Genomic DNA, 22,170 nt, shown 5'->3' on the forward strand with positions numbered 1-22,170 from the left:
CTGAGTGTGTGTTTACAAGTGTGTTTCACATACTAATCTTCTCAGACCAGCCATGAAATCGAATAACAAGGAAAGGAAGCTCTCAAGCCTATAAACGCAGGTCTGGCGCAATCTCCAATTGCCAGTTTTCATCTGGTGTTCATTTAGCCAATATAAACAAAACCAAGTAGGCTGCAGTGCAGAGATCCATGTCTGCTCTTTTACTGAATTGCCTTTATTTAATTCATAATCAGAAAAAAAAGTCAACCTGCAAGCACCGTCTGCATGGGCACTTAGGCTATGGCCTTTTTATGGGGTTGCCTAAGCCTTTGCAACTATAACAGGCTCTGCTCTTCAGAGAAGCTTTTTCACTAGATCCTAAAGTCATGCAAAGTACTTTACAGTGTAAAATACTGTACACAGGTTCAGTCAAATGTAAAAGATGATTCTGTGTTGCACAGCTTTAAAAAAAAAAATCCTTAAATCAAGTAAGACATATGGAAGCTTTCATTGCTAACCTCCTGTCAAAAATGCCAGTTGTACTCTTGTACAGCTTTACTACTGGGTCACTGACCAAATATTTTCCAGATAAAAGTCAGAATTCCTTATTCCTATACTTACTACAGAGTTAGCAACTTAAATTACGGACACCAAAAGATGTGCAGAATAAGATATCAGCAATGGCAGCCTTCATATTTCAATAAATACAGATGAACACATTTTATTTTCAGCATTAAAGCTTAGCTAGGCCTTTCAAACATCCACAAATATCAAATTATCATTTGTCTTTCATATTCACAGGAGCTGATAAATTACATTCTAAAAAAAAACTGTGAATATATAACGGTTAATACATTAATTACATCAGAATACTTTCTAAATATTTAAAAGTTAAAGTTAAACATAAAAACATACCCTTTAACATAGATATCACTCATCTCTTCTCCAGTAATACTCTTCTCATCAAGCAGCACATCTTTAGTGTTCCATACTATCACCCGCAAAATATAACTAAAGGATACAAAGACATTTTAGCTAAATTGAAAAAAAAATAAAAAAATGCATATATTGTGTGTGTAAGGGAAATCAATTCACTTCACAGTGAACATAAGTGGTGTGCGAAGTGCATCAAATTTCATTTTCTGGTTGCTTGGTTTAGAAATAGCCAGTACAATACTAATCGTAATACAAAAGTACTGCTCTTTTCTTTCTTTAGTTTGGCTGTTTTGAATTTTTATCTTAATTTATATTATGAGCATATAGAGAAAACTTTTAAAGTGTATCTAAAAGCTCCAAACTTTTTTGGATTCAAAGGTGGAAGTTGAAGGGTAAGAACCTTCAAGTTATTTTGCTTTAGGTGTTGGGCACACTGTATTTACCCTTAAGACCACTGTCACAGGAGAGAAAGTGAGTAAAAATACAACAGTCTAATCAATTCTTCTCTTCTTTCAATGGGACTTAGCATTATTACAACTTGAAGACTTAGGCCATGCCACGAGTACAGAGCATCGTGTAACTAGCCCTCGAATGAACACCACCATGGCACCTTCTATTTACAATGTATTGATGCAGATGACTACCGCACCCCCTCTTTGCATCACTGAGGACCACAGAACAAATTGGGTCCCCATGTTACATGATCGTCCTTAAAACTGAACAAGGCAGGTAAAAAAAAAATATACAGCATAAAATATAGCTAGGGGGACCTGCAGATGTGATTATTCCTTTTTTGTGCAGTCATGGCCAAGTTGGTGTTGGTAGATCATAAAAGAAAAGCTAAAATCCAATTAGCTGCTGAAGGAAAGCTTCCCTTTTTCAGATTTGGTTTAATAGTTTAATACATGTACCCCACTATCAAGATATTTCTCCACAGTACTCTGTTAGTATTGTGTGACCTTATAGTTGGCCTCTATGTTCAAAAATGAAGTTTCATTGCAAAAGATCTAGGTAGAAGCACCTACTTCTTGGCTTTGCGGGGTGTGATGTTAAAGGGAGGTCCAGGAGGTCCCAAACTTTTAGGGAAGACATCAACCCACATTTCCAGCTTGCCCTGTAAATGATTAATGGATAATTAGCTAAGAAATGTGCACTCTATAATATAGTGTGTGACAGATGTTCAAATTATAGAAAATAACTTTACACTATAGAACCAAAATGACCAAGTACACAGGTAGAGCCATTTCTTTTTTAACATTTATGTACTTTACACACATTTATAGAGTATAAGAAAACATTCACATCAGTCCCTGTCCCAGTGGAGAAAACATTATGGTCCTATTATGGTCCTAAGCCAATTATAGTACACCTAATAAAAAAGGATTAAAAAAAGGCAAATATGTGCCATGCCTAACAAATTGTAACTTCTGGCCGTTTTGAGCCACTGGGTTCAAATTGTTCCAAATCAATAACCTGGAATATACAGAGAAGATAATTAAACTCTCTTATTTGACTGTTCTTGGGTCACTGACTGATTCTTACTGAATAGCATGCCAACCAAACTGACTAAGACCAGGTAGGACAGCAAAGTAGTCATATCTTCATATATAGTATCCTTTCACCTGTCAACAACATTCTAAGGGTTGATATCCACACAAATATTGGATGACATTCAACCGTTATGTAAATCTGGTGGGAATGAAATCTAGGATCCCAATATCTTTATGGTACTGCATTAAATACGAACCCATTGTGCTCTTCTAATTTGTTTGATACCCAGCCGAATATTTATTAGTCTGCCCTCCATGCTTATTTCTTATATACCCAGTAATACATATCCCTGAATAAAAAAAGAAACTGTCTTCCAGTATTAATGTGACTTACTTGTGGGAGGTTAGGTTGGAAAGTGCTATACAATGTCCTGGTCTCAACATGTTCTGGAACTAGGCCTTGGCTTCGCAGTACATACAGAGCAAGCCTCTCATTGGCAGGCCCCAGGTGCTGATGAATTTTCTTGTTTGCCTCTAAAAAAAAACATTAGGATGATGTGCTGGTATTAAACAGGTTATCAAATGACACACATTCTGTTCTTTTAGCAAATTAACAGCTTGCAATGGGAAATTAATGGCTGCTTTTACTAATCCCTGGCACGGAGTCAAAACTCAGTGAGTTCAAGAGCAACATGTTCACACGCGGGCTTCATAGGTTACTGAAACTCTAAGGGTTATTCTTAATTTTTTGCAAATTTGGTATGATAGATTGCCATGGGCATTAAATATAATTGTATTGTATTACATATACTTTAAAATGGCAAAATCCTATTAAAAAAGCTTGTTGCATTGGATTCTCTGTAGGACTGGCCAGACTCAAGTTATCCTATTAGGTAAGGCAAAAAGCAATGTGTGGGATGCAATAACTCATGAAAACCAAACATTACCTTTCATAGTTGTCTATGATCTGTTCAAGGGATAAAATCTGATCAGGTACTTTAATGTGCTGCATTTTCTACATCAGTAGTGCTCTTTGCATTTCTCCCAATAACTTGGAGGAAACGGTGACAAATAAGGCCTATATAACAGTAGAAAAACTTTGAAAATTGTCCAGCCTGATGTAAAGTTTTTCACTCTTCCCAGTTAGTTTGCACACGATTGTGCCAGTAACATTTTTGTTTCTACAAGCTTCATAGCATTTTTTTTTTAGTTTCCCAAACAACCAACTGCAACTCAAAAACCCCCCCCAAAAAAATCACCAAAACAACAAATATTTTATGAAATAGAAGTATTCTCCTAGCTTAGGTTCTCGCACAAATACAAATATAGCATACAGGAAATCTTTGGGTACAACCAACGTTTCTATTTTAAAATGCTGATGGGGAGACTACAGCATAAGTTTAGTCATTAAAATGCCTTTGTTTGCTTGATTAGAGGTCCGATTTGATTGTTTACAACAATTCCACTCACCCAAGTCATTAAGTATGTATTCGCGTCCTGAAAAGGTGACCTTGGTTCCACTTTCTGAAAACACAGGTGGGGAGACTCCCTTTAATCTGGCCACATTCTGCAAAATCTGTGTTGGCTTTTGCTGGTCCCTCCACTGATTTAGTCCAGTGCTATAAAAAGACACATCAAAGGACAACATGTATCATTGATCTTGACTTGAGCTAATAAACAAACAGTCTATGAAATACATCTAAAGTTAAAAAAAGCTTAAGATTGGATAAGGGTACTATTGCAAAAATTAAAAATATTATACAGAGATTACCAATTATGTTTTAACTTCTAAGGCCTACAACCCAATTTTCACTTTCAATTTGATCACTCATCCATCCAACAAAATAATTTTATATGCATTGAATTGAACAGTTGACACATTGTAAGCACCTGATTTTAAGTGAACATGGGCAAAGCAAACTTAGTAGTATATATCAATCTTAAGTGCACCAATTGTGTTGTATGTCCAAGTGAACAAGCAAATCCGATCAGAAGATCCAGGAAGTAAGAATATCAAATACATGTGTGCAGTGTTTTTGGATTTCTGTCCGAGTGATTACCAATCAGAAAATTGATCTGTCACGCCAAACACGAGTCTGAATGTGATTGGGGAGTTCGAGAATTAGCAGCAGGCATGAGGACTTAAACACACTAGCAATATTCGGATAAACTAAGTAACTGAAAGGTCTTGCTTTCATTTCTGGAAATAATATTTGTGGAGGAATAGCTCTGGTGCTATAATTTCTACTTACACACAGTAGGTTTGTGGCAGGCCACAATGGCTTCCAAATCGGGAGAGGAATCTGTTTTCCAGGTCTATAACTGTTTCTCCTACTTTTTCATCCCGTGTCACAGCATCATAATCATACACAGAAATCTTCAAATCCTTCTCTTGAGGTAAGAAGCAGGTCAGTTCATACATTCTGTTGGAAAGTGAATTGCAATATTCAATACAATGCCAATAAAAAAAACAAAAATTATAGAGTACACAATTTTAAAAGTAGTAAAAGCTTAACTCAAATATATATTTAAAGCAAATATAAAAGACAAATTAAGGCAGCTCTATAATGAATAATACATCATTAAATGTGTTCTTAAATTCAAGCAGTGTAGGTGCCTGAATTTGAGGCTGTGATTTATTACTAATGCAAGGTACACATGTGCAATAGTTGTCATTGGAAAGGATCTTTCACAATCCTTTCCAATGACTGCACAATGCATGAACGAGTGCTGTACGTACAGCACCGTTCTGCTCTATGGAGTGGGGAGGGGGAGAATGACAGAGCCACACCTCGCTGCGCTCTCTCCCATTAACATTTGTCATCCATCTTTCTTGGATCTGCCAGGACGATCGTTCAGACGATGGACGACGAACGATGTACACATGCCAGATTCTCGCCCGATACGATTATCGGACGGGAACCATTGCATGTGTGTACATGGCCTAAATCTCAGAGCTGAACTGACAAATACAAATCCTATATGTGCATTTCATCTGAGTATTAGGCAGTTTGTCTGGAGTTTAGCTTTAATGGAGCATAATGATAGGCAGGTTTGAGGGCTGGTGAAGTTTTGTATCTGTTGTGCATGGTCTGTGTGCACCTACCTTAACTAGCTAAGGAAACCCCATTCAAAACATCTAGTAATTTTAGCGCTTACTTTTAGTTTTTCCTTTCCATAAATTATTTTAATTAACTTGCAATATGCCTTTAAACTTGCTAGAGTGACCATTTCAGGAAAAGTGAATTCCATAGCACAGTCTCCTTTTCCATAAGCCTCTAAATAATATCTGCACTGGCAATGATTCCCTACCTCTTCCTACACAATCATTTATGTAGCTGCCAGGTTAGAAGTGAAGGGAATACTTGAACATATGAATGACAGTGATTTTGGATGTACACAGAAGAATGCTTAATAATATTAAATGTACTTAAAATCTAAGATGTCCCTAAAATAGTCTGGCGACATGATCTCCAGAGGTAATGTAACTGCTGCCATTTTCCGGCTAATTAGATACCTTCCAAATTCCGGATTCAAAGTGTTGGGTATATAGTTATCCCGATCTTCAATCACCTTCTTACTCAGAGTAATTTTGATGTAAGGATCGCACTAAAATATTTAAAAAAACAGAAAACAAAATAAATATGGATATAGAGAATGGATACAGGATGGAAAAAACAAAAAAAAAATATTTTCATTTAGGCAAAAAGACCATTACATTGTACAATACCCTCTGTCTGCATGGAAAAGTCAGATGTGCATGTAGATTGTGTTTGATGTCTTCCATTTTCTGATTCTAAATAGAATGTGTTCCAGCACTGCCTTCTACAGACCCATTCATACTTTTGTGTTGAAAAATATGCATATATATTGCATTTTCCCACATTTCTGTGTGTTTTGTTAGCTTTAGTCTAAAATGCTCTGCAGGGCATCAAAACTGTGTAAATGGATATTAAATATGCATGTGTTTTTTAGAAAGTGAGGTATGAAAGGGTCCTAAAAGCATGAAATCTACACAAAGTATGTTTCATGTTAAATGTCATGCTTCCAGTGCAAACTGAACATCAAGTGCTCCTCCTGACACGGGACACAGTTTATTCTTTGAAGGATCGCTCATATCTTAAAATTTTAACAAAAATAGCTTTGCACCCAGCCTAATAAACTGGAGCCATTTAATGATGTGATATGACACTCACCAGGCCATTGCTGTCCTTTGGCTGCAGATCGATTCCTTTAATAATGTAGATTCGCACAATGCATTCCTGAGGTCCACTGTCTGGCAGCTCCCGGAATTGTCGGGGTGGACTGGGGATACTGGGGTCATCAGAGAGAGGGTAAATGCGAAAAGAACCCTACAAGATCAAAGGCAGGTAAATATTTGTAATGAACCACACTGAAAATATATTGTTTTAAATCATTTAAAGTAAATAGAATGTACTGCATAAAAATAAATGTACAATTCCACTGGGACAAAATGTAGAGCAGCTCTTTTTAATGTTTTTCCCATTTCTCTTCATTGCAAGAGATGTTACTCACAGAGCTCACTAGGTAAAGCCTAATTTTAAATTCACAAACACAAGTCAATCCCATACTAGACCTCTCCATCTGAGGTTTCAGTAAATCTATTTTTCTGTGCTGTATAGTTAGCGAACGTACAGTGCAAAAGCATTAAAAGAGTGTAAGAACACAAAAAAACTATGTAAGTTGGATATGCATAGGCAATGTTTAAAAAAATAAAATAATTACCGGTACCTAGGGGAGCTATGGTCTCATGGAAACTTACAAATAAAGTGACTTTAATACATAAATGTTATTACTAGCTTTTCTAAAACCTGCAGGGTATAGCGGTATACCCAAAGTATGCTTGGCTATTTATACTGCTTCCAATACAAATCTAACAAAAAAGAAAGAGGTTTGTTTACATTTTAATATGCTTGGCCTCCCTCCAGGATACGGAGTAATAAACAGGGGCTCTATGAAGGGAACTAAATTCTATCACCACTACCCTGACGGGTACCTTAAATGGCTAAAACATTACCAAATTGCAGACTTATCTTTATCAGGATTGTGTGGCAGCAGAGTGTGTGGAGTAAGGGCTAACCTGGATTTCCCAAACTTTTTAGAGTACACAATAAAAGTTATAGGTATCCTATAGGTATCATATAAAAGTTATGGATACCTATAACTCCTATAACCTAAGTTATAGGTTATAGGAGTTATAGGTATCCATATATCAAATTTGGTTAACGCTTACCTTAAATTCACCAACAACAGATGGATCATCACTCTCTTCAGCCTTCCCTCTATAGAGTTTAAATGTTTCACAGAAGTCAGTAAGTCCACGGAACTCTGGAACCTCCTCCAGTTCAGTATCATAAACCTTTAAAAGATCAGACATGGGATTGTAATGAATTACATTTTTTTGTACAGCATGCCAAAAGTAGCTGGCCATATCCCATTATTATTGACAATATCAATAAAATAAACCTGTGGGGGACTTTTGAGGCAGCAAATCACTGTAATCAACCACTTAATTAAAATAATCATGAAAATATGATTTTTTATTATCCACATTTAAAAACCAGGAGGATTACCAACTTCAGTATGACTTGATATACAAACATAACTCTCTAGATGTTGTTATGCTCTATGCATTTTACCACGATTCAATCTGCTTCATCAGGAGATCTAGTCTTGTTTGTCTTACTACCCCCTATATCAAGGCATACCAAAGGCATCCTCTCAAATTTGGCCCCGGAGCAAAAGGGAAGGCAGAAAACATAGGGCAAATATTCCTGTTAGGATAGCACTTCCAACAAACATCTTACACCAGTCCTGGATGGAATCAAACTCTTGATATATGGATTTATAAGAACTCTGCCACCATTTACAGAGCCCCCAGGTGTTAAATATATCCAAACTAATATATTATTTTCTAATGAAATGGATTAGACCATAAGTTTCAGTAATCAGGCAGTGAAGGATGCATATAAATAAAACCTTGAGAATTTTCAACCTCTGTGGCCAAAGAGCAATTAGTTCCTTTTCATCATAGTTAAAACATGGCCCAGGATGAGGTAAAAGGATAAAGCAGGATTGCATGACAGCAGTGCAGGGATTTTTATTATTTTTTTTTTTTTGAGCACATGGGGTGCGTACATCAAATACTTGTGCAACATGCAGGACAAAGTAATGGGTTTAATTATTTGCCAGCCCAGCATCTGCTTAAAAATACCCCTATTTGCTCCCTTACCCATCTGCCAGCCAAAATGACACATCACATCTCAAGGTTATGAATAAGCATGCAACATACTCATAAATGGCAAAACTAGTGCTAAGCTATTGGCTGTTTGGGCACCCAACGCTGTCACTTGGAATTTGGAAAAGAATCATCAGCCTTGTATAATCTTTAAGTTTTAACTTGAAGCTCACACTGGGCTTCTTCTCTGCTCTTGATAAGGTAGCCAAGTTTTTTTTGTGCTCTTTGTTCCATCTTGAATATTTCCCATCTCTTACTGTCCGTCTAAAATGCGACAGAACAGGAGAGTAGAGAAATTTCACCAATGGAGACGCAAATCAATAAATATTTATTTTCAGTGGGGAAGGTTTAAACTCTGTGTGTGGTTCTGAATGGGTCTTGTGTCCTGCACAAACCAAAATTTGAAATATCAATAAGAAAGAACAATGATCAAACCAGATTGTTTTGTACCTTTAAAGTGTCATAACCTTTCTGCAAATACTGGCCACATTTCTCATGTTCTCCGATTGAAGAGTAATATTTGCTCCACCAGTCCACGATTTCTTCCTCCTGTAATGAAAATATTAATAATTAAAATAGACCATTCAGTCTGGCAGGTATTGCAGGTAAAGATGAATGTACCAGCCAGCTGCAAGAGATGGTCCTGCAAGACTATCCCATTATATTCAGCAGCAGTGCTGCCAACAGTTACAAAGCTTTCTATGGGTTTAACAGGTAAAGTATAAAGGTATGAAGTTTTAGATTGGAATGCTCCTGGCATTGAACATTACTCAACTTTATTATGAAATCAAACGTATTCACTCTCTTAGAATTAGTGCTTAATGTTCATTCAGCTTGAGACAGAAGCAGTATCGGGAGATTCCTCAAAATAACACATCATACATGAGCACTTGGCATTTATGCTCCAAACGCATAACTGATACTCATGTTTTTTATATAACTTTCACAGAATGCAAATGAGAAAATTATCTTGAGCTCCCTGTTTTAGGTTCCCACAGCCACTCTTAAAAGTTTTAGCAAAAACTAAACAGCCAATGGGAAAAGACACAGCTACAGCCAGGAAAATGAATTTCTATGTATCATTGGGTTACTTTTCACTGGAAACATTGAATAAATTACACATCTGAATATTTGCCGGCAAATAAAAACCACAGAGAGATAAATTACAGATCTGAATATTTGCTGGTGAATAACAACCACCAACAGATAAGGCTTTGCTACTCTGGTTACTTTCTAATTCTCCGGTCTTTTTTAAACATGCGTGAAATGTGTGCTACGCAGGATTGTGTATCCTAAATCTGAACAAGCATTGAGGAAATAATCAGACCCAAAAGTCATGCCACTCTGCCAGATATGAAATTCATGAAACCGCTGAATAAATAACTCAGATTCAGTTTTAGCTCCATAAATATTAATCAGCCAAATACTAGACAGGACACCTCGGGAAAAAGATTACTAATCCTATTTCTGCCTGTCACTCACTCCATTAGGACACTGAACACATGCAGGAATTCAATTTCTTACTATACATTATAAGGCCATGCTACCTAAATAAATATTGAGATGGAAACTCATATCCTAATATGCTCAGTAAAGTTAACTGAAGACACCCCTATATACGTGAAATGCAGAGACTGCAATTGTTGGCCTCCATCTACTTGCTGCCTGGTTGTTACTCTTAGGTAATATGTTTGTTTTTGTCCATAGTGGGCATAAATTGTATTTTTTATAATATAACTTTTCAAGAAACACATTGTGCACTTGGTACAGATTGTTCGTTAAAAGAACACTTTGGTAATTAATGGTAAAGTCTCCAAAGGTTGCACTGATCTTGTAATTCCATTTATCACTCTTGAGGTTTATGCATTCAAAGCACATTACACAGTTTCAGGCTGACACCCCTGTCCTGGGCCTTAATTAACCTGTATCACTTTCCAGCCAACAGCTGAATTACTGGACTATGAATGATATTCACATCACAGCTAGGGTTTTTACTGTGTTTTGCAACGTTCCTAAACAACCAGTCTTCAGCACTGAAACATATTTGGATGGTCTTACATTGCAATAGGAGTGCACAATTCCTCTACTTTGGTTGAGAGTTCTTTATGTAGATATACATTTCCTATTGTGTACACCAACATTTTGACACCATTGGCCCCTTAGCCAGGCTCAGGCTTTGACTTGTTTCTTCTAAAGGTGGGGACATCTTTGTGGGTCCCATCTCATGACCACAGCTCACAATTTTCAGATGGAGGTGCTTCTAGTCTTTTGGTATTTTTAAGGTACTTTTTGGTATTTTTAAGGTAAAATAGAGCTGAAAACACAGGTCCATTTATGTTGTAAATACTGTCCTATGTCGGAAAAAAAATCAGTTTCTGGTCTTTAAAAAGAACATTTCATCCACTAGGAAAATAAGATGCTACAATTAAATTGGCCATGTCCATGCAGAGAATCACTGTCTCAGCAGCGGTATTTATTATTATTAAATTATATTACTAGTTTTATAATATACTTGACTATTTTTAACCTTTGGGGTAAAAAGATCTCCTTTAAAGTTTCCTGGCAGCCTGGAAGGTCACTGAACCAGAAATGTAGTGCATGAATTAATTTGCCATAAATAAAGATGTATTTAGTACAGCCTTTGAGGAAGCCAAGAAACCAGCTCATGTATACATTGTACATAGCAACTAGAAAGGTCACTGCGCTCTCCGACTTATCAATATATTCTACACAATCAAGAAACAAAGAACTCTAGGATGACAAACCATTGGTGATATCAAAGTCATTTTCTTTCTTTAGGAAATTTCAAAAGAAAGAGTCACCTGAAAAACCACAACAGTGTATGTAAAGCGTCGACTCTTAGCCATTTGCCAACTACCTACCACAAGGTATCTTCCCAACAATGACAGAACCATAGAAACATCTAGATGATAGAAATTTGGTATTGTGTGAATGCGAACACCAGACTGCCCTAATATGAATATCAGTCTGCAAAAATGACCATATTTTTGGTGAAGTCCTGCTCACGTTTACCAAGTTTCAGGTTGTGACTTTGTCCTAACAAATTTTGGACAACTGAAAGACTCACTTGTATGACATATTTACTGGTACACAGCGTTTTCACCAACCAAAAGTTTAAAGCAATGTGACCCTACAAATCTACCAAAAAGAGGGACTGTGGCATGTGGAAGAATTGGTGTTACAAAAAGAAAAATACACAAATGAGCTCTGGCAGAAACACAGGCGATCTATTTTTACCAGAGTATATCCTTAAAACTCAGTAGCTTATTTTTTCCCCCAAATAGAACAATGTCTTGCGGCAGCCTGCCCTTCTCCCCACTGCTATGCTAATGGCAGTTCTTGCAGGAGGTCATCCCAGTGACCAACACACGTGGATGATAGTGTATGCAGGCAATGCACAAATGGGCACCAGTTTGTGAAACACTCATATTTGACCAAATAGTAACCCATAAGCAATCTCTCAAGTGTTTTAATACTTTTTAAGTGCTTTCACCCAATAGGCCATTTGTGGGGATTTTAGAGAGACAACTATATCTGTTTAGATTAGCAAGATTTCGGCTATTAGTAAATCACTACTAATTTAAAGCAGTCATTTTAATGCATTTATAAAAACATGCCTTAGGTACACAATAACAAAGCAGTTTCATAATGTTGGAAAATACTCTCCAAAATCCTTCCACAACAAGGACCCAATCTGTGCTGGTGATAACCAGAGACCCCAGATCTGTGCACCACATGCACAGCAAACATAAACGTACTATGGTCAGAAAGGTCCTTGTTCTCATCATTGCTGGAATGCCAATTAAAGGCTGCAAATTAGAATATAACTTGTGAAACTCTCATTTCTTACTTTTATAAGGTAGCAACAGGGATACTGGGGCAAAAAAAAAAAATGATTTCCTATTGACAGCCAGGTCAGAAACCCCCTATTGCCAAAATCCAAATATATTTTATCATTCCTGTCAGGCAACTAAAATGACTAAAGCATTATTGAATTAGAGGATTCCATCTAAATCTATACTTCTAAATTTGTGTTTTTATATTTAAATTTACAGATAGTAAGATCTTCAGTACTGCATAGCATAGCTGAATTCAGATAAGGGTTCAGTACTCTCACAGCCCTCTCTATTAGACATTAGAGCTGTGACTAAACCATCCTTTTCTCCACAATTTTGGTCAGTAAGTCTAAACATTTTGGCAGGACCAATCCCTGAACACAAGCTAGAAACATAAAAAAAAAAATAAGCAAAGGTGTGCAAGCCTATGAGGCTCACAATAAAACATACAAGCCTGATTATATATGAAACCGTTATGAAGTGATAAAAGACACTAGGCACATTATACAGCAAGAGAGGTATAACTTAAAGGAAAGAAAAGGTGATACAATAAACATATCTATTCAACCATAAATACATTTTAACTAGACAAGTAGCTGATTGAATTATTACCTTCTCTTGTAACTGGAGGCCCAGCAGCAAATGTCCCAAGGAAAATTAAGGTAAAAATTGAAAAAAAAAATTTACATTAGTACGGTATAACCATGAGGAAAGCAGATGGAAAATTAACCAAATTACCAAGTAAACACAAAAGGTTTTGCATTTTAGGCTTATTACATACATACAAATCACAGCTATAATCTTGGTTGTGAAGTATTTTATTCCAATATACAATATGGCTACTTGATGATTAAAATTACTGTAGGTATGTAATAAACCAGCATTGTAAAAACAGGAATCCATCAGAAATGCAAATGTTTGGTTCCATAATCATGAAAAAGAAGACTTACCTTTTATTGACCCCAAACAGAAAGAATGAATTATGGACAATGTTTATTAAAATGGAGAATGAATTCTGCAAGTGGATTAGATACTCTTTAGATATAATCACTTAAAAAATGCACAGATACCTTGACTGGTGTTGGAATTGCCTCATATAATGCCCAATTTGCCAAACACAGATCCCACAAGGATAAGAGTATCAAATTGTATTGCTATGTTAAAGTTTGCTTATAGTGATTCTATACCTGCTGTTGCTCACAAGAGTGTTGAAACGCAAATTTTTTCTATTTAGTCCCACATTTATGTTCACTTTATCAGTTCTTAACCCAAGCAAAGCTGCAGAGGAAGGCCTGGAAGAAATTTAGAAATGCTACAAACTGTTGATTGTAGTATTATGTCCATTTGATGATTTTTTTTGATAGATGTATAATTTCATCATACTTAATAGGTATATGACTTTTATTGTTTTCTGATGCTGCTGCAATAACATATCTGCATCTAGCTTGGATATAAAGGAGTAAACAGATGTATAATTTATACAATCTCAAACAAGAACTGTATCACATTATTCAGCAGCACTTATTAGATACTATTACATGTGGTGCACTTCCACAATATCAGGGGTTTCTGAGCATTAAAAATGTGAACATAAAGGCACTAAATATCAATATGTATAACATGATTAGAGGGTTTTTTTTCTGAATAGAAATATGTAAGATGGGCCTAATTCTGTAAAGACAACTGAAAGTATTATTAAAGGGTCTTTATGAAGGTGTATTAAGAAAGAAGGTGTATTAACAAATGAGTACCTCTGCTTGGCAAATGAGAACACAATTAGGACTTTGTGATTTAGTGCCATAAAAATACAGTCATATAAACACACATCTTTACAATATTCATGAACACCATAGTACTTGCATGCCTTTGTAATCCCATCAGCTATAGAATGTTTTTACACATGCTAAGTTATATTTAAGTGTACCTTTCCATCACACACAGTTTGTACAATTGTAAAACAATTTGTATTTTCTTAGGTGACAATGATTCATAAAAGGTTATCAAAATCTATCAACAAAAATATTGCAGCTTACCTGCCTTTAATATTATTATTTTCAATCCCTCAGGCTCAGAAATTTTCAGTAAGTACAGAAAAAAGCTTGATCTAGCTAGATGCTGTGTCCCTGTCACTTCCCATAAGATGTAAAGAAAGCACAAACATCCTATTTGTGTAAGTTACTAGTCCCATCAATCTACCACTTTCTTGAGATAAACAAAAGCATATATATAGTTCAAGACATAGGATAAATAAGTGTGAACTTTAAAGAGTAGGAAGTATGTTTTTAGGAGACTCGTTGGATAAAATTCAGTGGAAGAAAGGCCTGAAAAAAATGCATATCTAGATCACAGGTTTGTATACCCGGCCAGGACTCTATCCGCAAGGGGTTTGTAGGTTTTCCCTGTGTCTGTGGGGGTTTCCTCCTACATCCCAAATACATGCAGTTATGTTAATCGACTTTCCCGGCTTTTCCCTTAGACTAAACTAATGATATATTACTATGATAGAGACATAAGATTGAGCCCCTCTGAGGGACAGCTAGTGACATGACTATGGACTTGTAGAGCATTGTGTAATATTTTAGTGCTGTATAAATACTGGCTAATAATAAAATAATTAAAATATCTAAGAACTGGTAAACTGCAATATATGACATTTTCTTGTTTTCAAGTTGAGATACGCATTAATCTAGGAGAAAAAAAGCAAGTCTCTTTGTTGTTGACAGGTTTCGTATCATTTTTTTAAAAAGGTACAAAAATATATACCCTCCATAGTGATGGCATTTGGAGTCATACAAGCACTATTGTCTGCTCATCATGTGATCTCATGTGACTTTTTTAAGTGATATTACCTTCCATTAAACTGCTGGTGGGGATTTTGAAGAGCTTAAACTTGGAAAAAAAACTGTTAATTCTATTTATACAGTTATTAAAACAAATAAAAATATCTGAGAAAGGTATTCACATTAAGATGAAAAGACTATAGGATAATTTAATTAAATAATATTGCTTGTGGTATTTGTCATAACCCTTTCAGTGCAAATAATAATCATTAGAGCTTAGGAAACAGAGCCAGAATAGTTTTATTTTTTTCAAGGTCTTTTGAAAATGCTCTCCAAAATCCATCCACCAATGAGCCCCCAAGCAGTGTCGGTGATAACCGGAGACACTTGATCAGTGCATCCTTTATAACATACATACATGCACTGTGGTAGGTGAAGTCATTTTTCCGACTGCTGTTGACATGCTGCTTATCAACTGAAAATTGGAACATAATGCATAAAACTTTCTAAATGATTTTCCTTCCCTTTTTAACCACCATTTTTAACAACTTGGAACAGCAAGAATAGAAACTGATATCCATGTCTAGGGTAGAGTGATGCAGACCCTCTCTAGGTCCTTACTGTTCTGTGGTAGGCCTTGCATGTATCGTTTTTTTAGCCAAGATGTGATGATCATACCCATAGCATTCTCTTTATGATTCTAGACAAGGTTGATAATCGTGCTAATATATGACCACCTTTCTAAGGGCTCTCAAAGTTCAATGGAGAATGTACCCAGGACAGCAACAAAGACAAAAAAAAACTGGAGAATATGGATAGACAGTGGAGGTGATCGGCAAAGTACTACAATAAGAAAATTCTAAACCACACCCCCCAAAAAATTGTAAATATATGGGTGTTGGGGGGTAGGACCCAACTGCATTAGTGCTAACCAACCACTAAGCAAACATGTTACATTTAAACTGAACATGTGAAGTCATAACCTTTTAGGTTGCCTTATGCACTGGTAAAGCCTGCCATGTACAATGGAGGTGAACAATGATGACCACTTTTGTTCTTGCAGCTCCTACAGTACTCAACTGTAGCATCACTACCCCAGAAGAGCTTGCATGTGTTTAAATCTCATTCTATGTTAAAATCAGCTGTGATGGAATGGTAGCACCATAACTTATGTTTAAAGGGAGTTGTCAGAGCTGGTGTAGCTCAGTTTTAAACTTGTATGTGTAATGTTTATTTCAAAAAATAAATAAAAAAGTCCACAGTTGCAGGAATTGGCATGTGGACACACAGTATGTATCAACAATTCCTCACAAAATCCTACTAAGCAGACTGATCTTTAATAGGTGAGAGGAGCATGCTTTCCTACGGTAAAACATAATTGATATGGGTATAAAGCAAGGAAACATGCTCTCAGACCCAGCTAGGACAACGACAGAATGACACAAATATGCGTATCGCTTACTACCTTTTTTGGACTGCCCTTTACGAGGCGAGTTAGGTCACACTTTTCTTGCTTCTGTAGGAGAATGCCAGCGGGTTTATAAAGATTTACATTTATATAGGATTTTAGGCATTCTGGGGGAAGTTTATTAGTTTTACCGACATGGGATAAAAAGGTTAGATTTTACATGTACACATATGTCAAAGGAAGTCATTAAAAGTAGTAGTGTTATATTATAACAAAGTGGTCCCCAACCAGCTGCTAAAAAGTCATGTATGGCTTGCCACAATATTCCATGCTACTCATAGCTTCCTCCTAGCAGGTGTTCAGTACTTGTCAAGTCTAAATACCTGCCACTTGGAATAGTGAACCACAACACGTAGCCAAAATAATGTTTAAATTAGACACTATTAGTATTCAGTAGATATTCATAATTTTATTATCAAATTGGTGTTGATCAATATTTCTTTTTATATTTAAATGTGGCTCATGAGTAGACAGACTAGGGACCACAGCTATATGTCATATAAGGTTATTTACAACATACTGTAAACGGAAGGATTTCCAGGAATTCATGATTAAGAGTGTCTGCAAAAGAGATTGTTTTATGCACTAGAACAAAAATAACGAATGAATCTAATTGGTTGTTGTGAACAAAGTGGGTAGTAGTGGCTCTCCTAATCATGAAACCTTTGCTGCTATGCCAGCACCGGGGTATAACACATATTCTAAGAAAAACAGGTAGGATTTCGGGATAGGATGTTGACAAATAAACAAAGACAGATAGTATACGGAACAATGATCTGTCAATAGTTTACACTAAAATGCATTAATGTAGGTTTTAAAGTGCACATACTCTAGCTATGAATGTGTGGTGTTATGTTTGTACATAGGCTATATTCTAATTGGATTCACCTCATGCAATGACAGACACATACTAGATAGTCCAGTAAGAACTCATTACCTGTGTTGCTAGAAGTGGTTTAGTGTCCTCCACATCAATGACTACATCACGAGGAGGGGCAGATGACAAGAGCGCAACTGAAAGAGACCAAACATATCAAGGCTTGATTTATTTGCAAGGACGTGTATGAAGTTACCACTGCAAACACAGAATATTCCTCACTAGACCAACCAGGGGCTGGTAAAAGTTGTATTGTAAAAAGTATTGGTGGCTAGCTTACACTCCGTAACCTTTCAAAATATGACTTTCAAGTCATTTGCAGAAAATTATTGTTCTTCAAAACTAGTTGTGAAAAGCCCGTTCAAGTTAAGCAAATTTTTTTCTCATAATGTCTCTTCAGGAAAAGAACATTTTTCTGGTTGGAGAATCAGCCCATGTGATAAATTCTCTCATTCATGTCTACAACTACCAACTCCTTCCAGGGGTTTGACAAAAACTACTGAAGCCAAAAAGATCAATGTTACATCCAAGGAATTAGAATTCTTTAAAATGAGTTCAGTAATTGCAGCTTTTATATGATCACCCAGCAATACAGTAAATCAAGTTTATTGTATTATATGCTTGTAGACATGCAGCGACGTGTCAAGTGAACCTGTGGTTATTCCAAGACATGAATCAAAAGTCTGGTTTAATTACCCTGACCCATCACTATCCTTTTTCCTCGGTGAGAAGTCAAGGGCAGGAAAGTCCTGCTACTCTTCCCCTCATTCCCTAATTATCTAAATACCTTCTGATAACTACATCCAACTTTCAACAACAGGGAAAAAGTAATAAATAGACTGATGCTGGAAACTACAACTTGCATTATTACATTCATGATGATGATTTGACCCAGGATTGGAATTTACTACATCAACCACATTTACTGCTATAAGCTTCTTTACTAGCCTTCCAAAAATAAATACTTTATGTTAATCTGACAATTCCCAAAGTTTTTTTTTTTTTTTTTTTAAGTGGCTGCATGAATATTTGAGGAAAAGAAAATATCTACTGTTTAATTAAACTTAACAGCAATTGCAAATATACCCAAAAACAATAACCAATGAATAAAACAATTGCTATTTTAATGCCCAACTGGAAAACATCATAAAAGCAAATATTCAGATAACATTAGTTTGTTATTTAAAAAAAGAAAAAAGTCAAGATGTCTGTATGAAGATGAATACACATGACTGAGAAAACCTTTTTTTTTTTTGCAGCACCTTTTAATTCTGCAGCATCATCAGGTCTCGTAATGTATGGATCACACCGGAAGTTCTCCAGCGAGTCAATGGTGCATTGTCCTACCACTGGCTTTCTTCCAAAGGGTCTGTGGTCAATCACCTTAACAATTATGGGCGGAACATACATTTCTTCTTTTGGTAGCAGCTACGGAAAAAAAAAATCCACATTCATAAATTCAAGATAATACAAATGCATACAGAAACAGGTGATTGTAAATCATCATTTTATAAGACATGTCCAAATGTTAAAGACTTTCTGTATTTTACAATAGTTTGGTAAGAGTTTTGACCTTAATCTGAATTAAATGTTATATTGTGATCAGAAGCAGGAAAATTAAGCAAACCTGAACTGAAACAGCTTGGTATACAGAATGTGCCAAAAAAACCTCCTTTACACATGTCTCAACAGCAACTACATAAAGCCTACTGGAGGATAATACAGATGTATAGCAAAAAAACTTAGAAATACCAAGATACAATAGAAAAGGAATTCTTAGCCATACGATCCAATGTTCTACAATATAAAATTTTAAATTCTAAAGGCTCAGCATTGTGTTGGGGTAATAAATGAAACCTGTAGTAAGAAGCTTGTTCAGTGTCAATGCCGATTTTATGACTTAGGATATGTACACAAATAAAATGATTCTCAATCCATACTCAAAACGAGCAAGAATCTGACATGCATACTGCGGCTGCTCAATATCTTTCAAGGAATAGCCCTGACAGGTGCACGAATGACCGCTACACAAGTCAAGGGAGGAAAGCAAAGTGGGGTGCCACTGGCTTGTTCTCCCCTCTTCCTAAAACAGAATGTCCCTGTGTGTGCAGCATCTTGGTCGCTGAAAACAATCATGAAAGATTATTTCTATTGACGAAAATTGCACGTTTGTACACAGCCTTACTTATCTGGAACAATTTTGTAGCACCTTAAGGGAAATGAATAAACATGGCAGCCAAATATATCAGACAGAGTTGTGTTCTGTGTTCAGGGAACAGCAGAAGAGCTGGGTATATGTAAATGGCTTCCATCACAGGTAATTGATAACCTAGCAGATATTGGTGAAAGTGAATGATTACATATTACTCCGAGTAGTATTCCTAGGCAAAGCTGTAAAACTCTCAGTAGTTACATTTTCTACTCACGTTCCTCAAAACCCGGAAGATATGTAGGTCGCAGCAGTTAACTACAAATTATGTGCGGTTTTGTTACTAATGCCATTGTTGCCACATGGCCCACCAGAGTGTGGAAGCAGCCCTGCGTCTTACCACTTTCATAAAGAGAATAGAGCTGGAGAAGTTAGGGGTCTTTTTGAGGCTTTTGATCATTGCAGATTGAACAATTTCCCCACCACACTCCACAATGAGGCTTGGAGATGTGACTGAGGCCATTTGGTAACTCTTCATGTTGCGTAATCCCCAGGTAAGTATCTGTAGAAAAACACATTATTAAAAGTGATTAATATTGCCCTAAAACTTAATACATTGAAAAAAAAAATGTATACATATCAAAAGGTACACTTTTCTGAAGAATTAAAAGTGTAAAAGTGTTTTGTGGTTAAGAATGGCAGAATCCAGTAATATGCTACAACCCACATAAACAAGCAAGACTTCAAATCCATTGACTGGTCAAAATATCACTGACCAGAACTATAGTAGGTTCAGGCTTTTAAAAGAAAAACTCACACTTAAAGCTTGTGTATTTTAAAGCATGTTCATTGTTTGACTGAATAAGGGAGATCATTCCCCCCTCCAACTAATTGGAGAATAAGGTTGTAAAATTAGGCATCTTAAGAGATCAAGTGATTGTCTCTTATATCCCAATAGCCTGTACTGTTAAGTTACTATGAGCACACTAAAGCTACATACACACATGCAATAATTGTCGTTGGAAAAGATCTTTCATGATCCTTTCCAACGACTAAGGACTGCAGGATGCATGAACGAGTGCTGTACATATAGCACCGTTCTGCTCTATGGAGAGGGGAGGGGGAGAATGACAGAGCGGAACCCCGCTGCACTCTCTCCCCCTTCGCTTCCATTACGATTGTTCATCGTCCTTTGTCCGTGGATCCACCAGGACAGGGTTTAAATTATAAGTGTAAGTGCACACTTTAAGGTAAATGAGTAAACCATGAGAGTTCAACTGCTTTGACATGTTCCAATTAAAATAAGGAGAACACCTGACCCCCCCAAAATGATGACTACAAACTGAAGGTTTGTAAATGATAATGATCATTTACACTATAAATGGTTTTCACAAAGCCCCAATCTGTAAATAATTATAGTGGGAGAAAGCTGAAAAGTAAACTACTTTGTAATTGGTTATTTGGGTTTATTGTAAGCATGGTTACCAGATATGACCCTTTAGTATGTCTTTGCTTCAGGGCAATAAGATGTAGTGAATGAGTAGCACATAAGCTATTTAATTAGCATGCAGTTATGTATTGCTGTATAAATACTTTCTCCTGAATGTTTACTGACAAGACAATTAGAGAACTCATGACTGAAAATTAAGTTTCTCACACAGCGGAATTAAATGTGCTTACCTCAATGGCAGTGAGCTGGACCACAGGACGGATGCCTTGAGGTACCATGTAGAGTTTTGGAGCTCTCTGGGATGGCAGTATTGGCAGATTGGACCCATCCTAAGGAAGTACACACACATACATTCTAGTGAACAACCAGTTACAAAAGACTATATAGAAATAGCAGAGGAGACTGTAAATGGGTTTCCACTTGGTGCTTCATACATTTCAATAAAAGTAAATTGCATTTACCTAAAAATGCAGCTCAAACATTCTGTTATGTTGCATTTAGAACTTACAGACACTTGCACTCACTAAAGATTGGTGATCTCTACCATCTGCTAGTTAACTGGTGAATAAGCAACAAATACACTGAAACATTACAGAACTTCACCAAAACACCTATCTGGATGTAGTCTGAAAATCAGCAAATCAACAGAAAGAAAATTAAGAACAGTGATGGTATAAAGCCCTTATATGTATTCTTAGAATTAAACTGGAGACCTTGTCTCTTAGAATGAGCTCTGCAGCAACCAGGATGTCTCCGCAGTGTTTGCCGGCATTCATGACTGGATACCACAACAGTTTTGGTGCAATATCAGCATTGGTCAGCTTTACAAGTGGTGGACACAAACTTCTTCCAAGAAATTCATCTTTTCCCTGAAATAAAAAACAGCACAAAGTAAACAAACAATATAAAAGATGTAGAAGAGTAT

General features: G+C 36.3%; 1 protein-coding gene across 1 annotated transcript in view; it reads right to left on the reverse strand.

Moving 5' to 3' along the window:
* The window catches only part of MYOF (myoferlin), a gene marked incomplete in the record, with an annotated part of 89,995 nt that overhangs the window by 6,538 nt on the left and 61,287 nt on the right, over positions 1-22,170 (reverse strand). The window contains 15 exon segments of the mRNA XM_072424870.1: positions 895-990; positions 1,941-2,029; positions 2,800-2,939; positions 3,876-4,024; positions 4,658-4,828; positions 5,923-6,014; positions 6,602-6,757; positions 7,660-7,785; positions 9,115-9,213; positions 13,134-13,145; positions 17,707-17,783; positions 18,909-19,074; positions 20,196-20,357; positions 21,476-21,574; positions 21,959-22,114. Coding sequence (XP_072280971.1) covers positions 895-990; positions 1,941-2,029; positions 2,800-2,939; positions 3,876-4,024; positions 4,658-4,828; positions 5,923-6,014; positions 6,602-6,757; positions 7,660-7,785; positions 9,115-9,213; positions 13,134-13,145; positions 17,707-17,783; positions 18,909-19,074; positions 20,196-20,357; positions 21,476-21,574; positions 21,959-22,114 — 1,790 coding nt within the window.

The sequence above is a fragment of the Pyxicephalus adspersus genome, chromosome 10 (genome assembly GCF_032062135.1).
Source record: "Pyxicephalus adspersus chromosome 10, UCB_Pads_2.0, whole genome shotgun sequence".
In the NCBI taxonomy this organism is placed as follows: domain Eukaryota; kingdom Metazoa; phylum Chordata; class Amphibia; order Anura; family Pyxicephalidae; genus Pyxicephalus; species Pyxicephalus adspersus.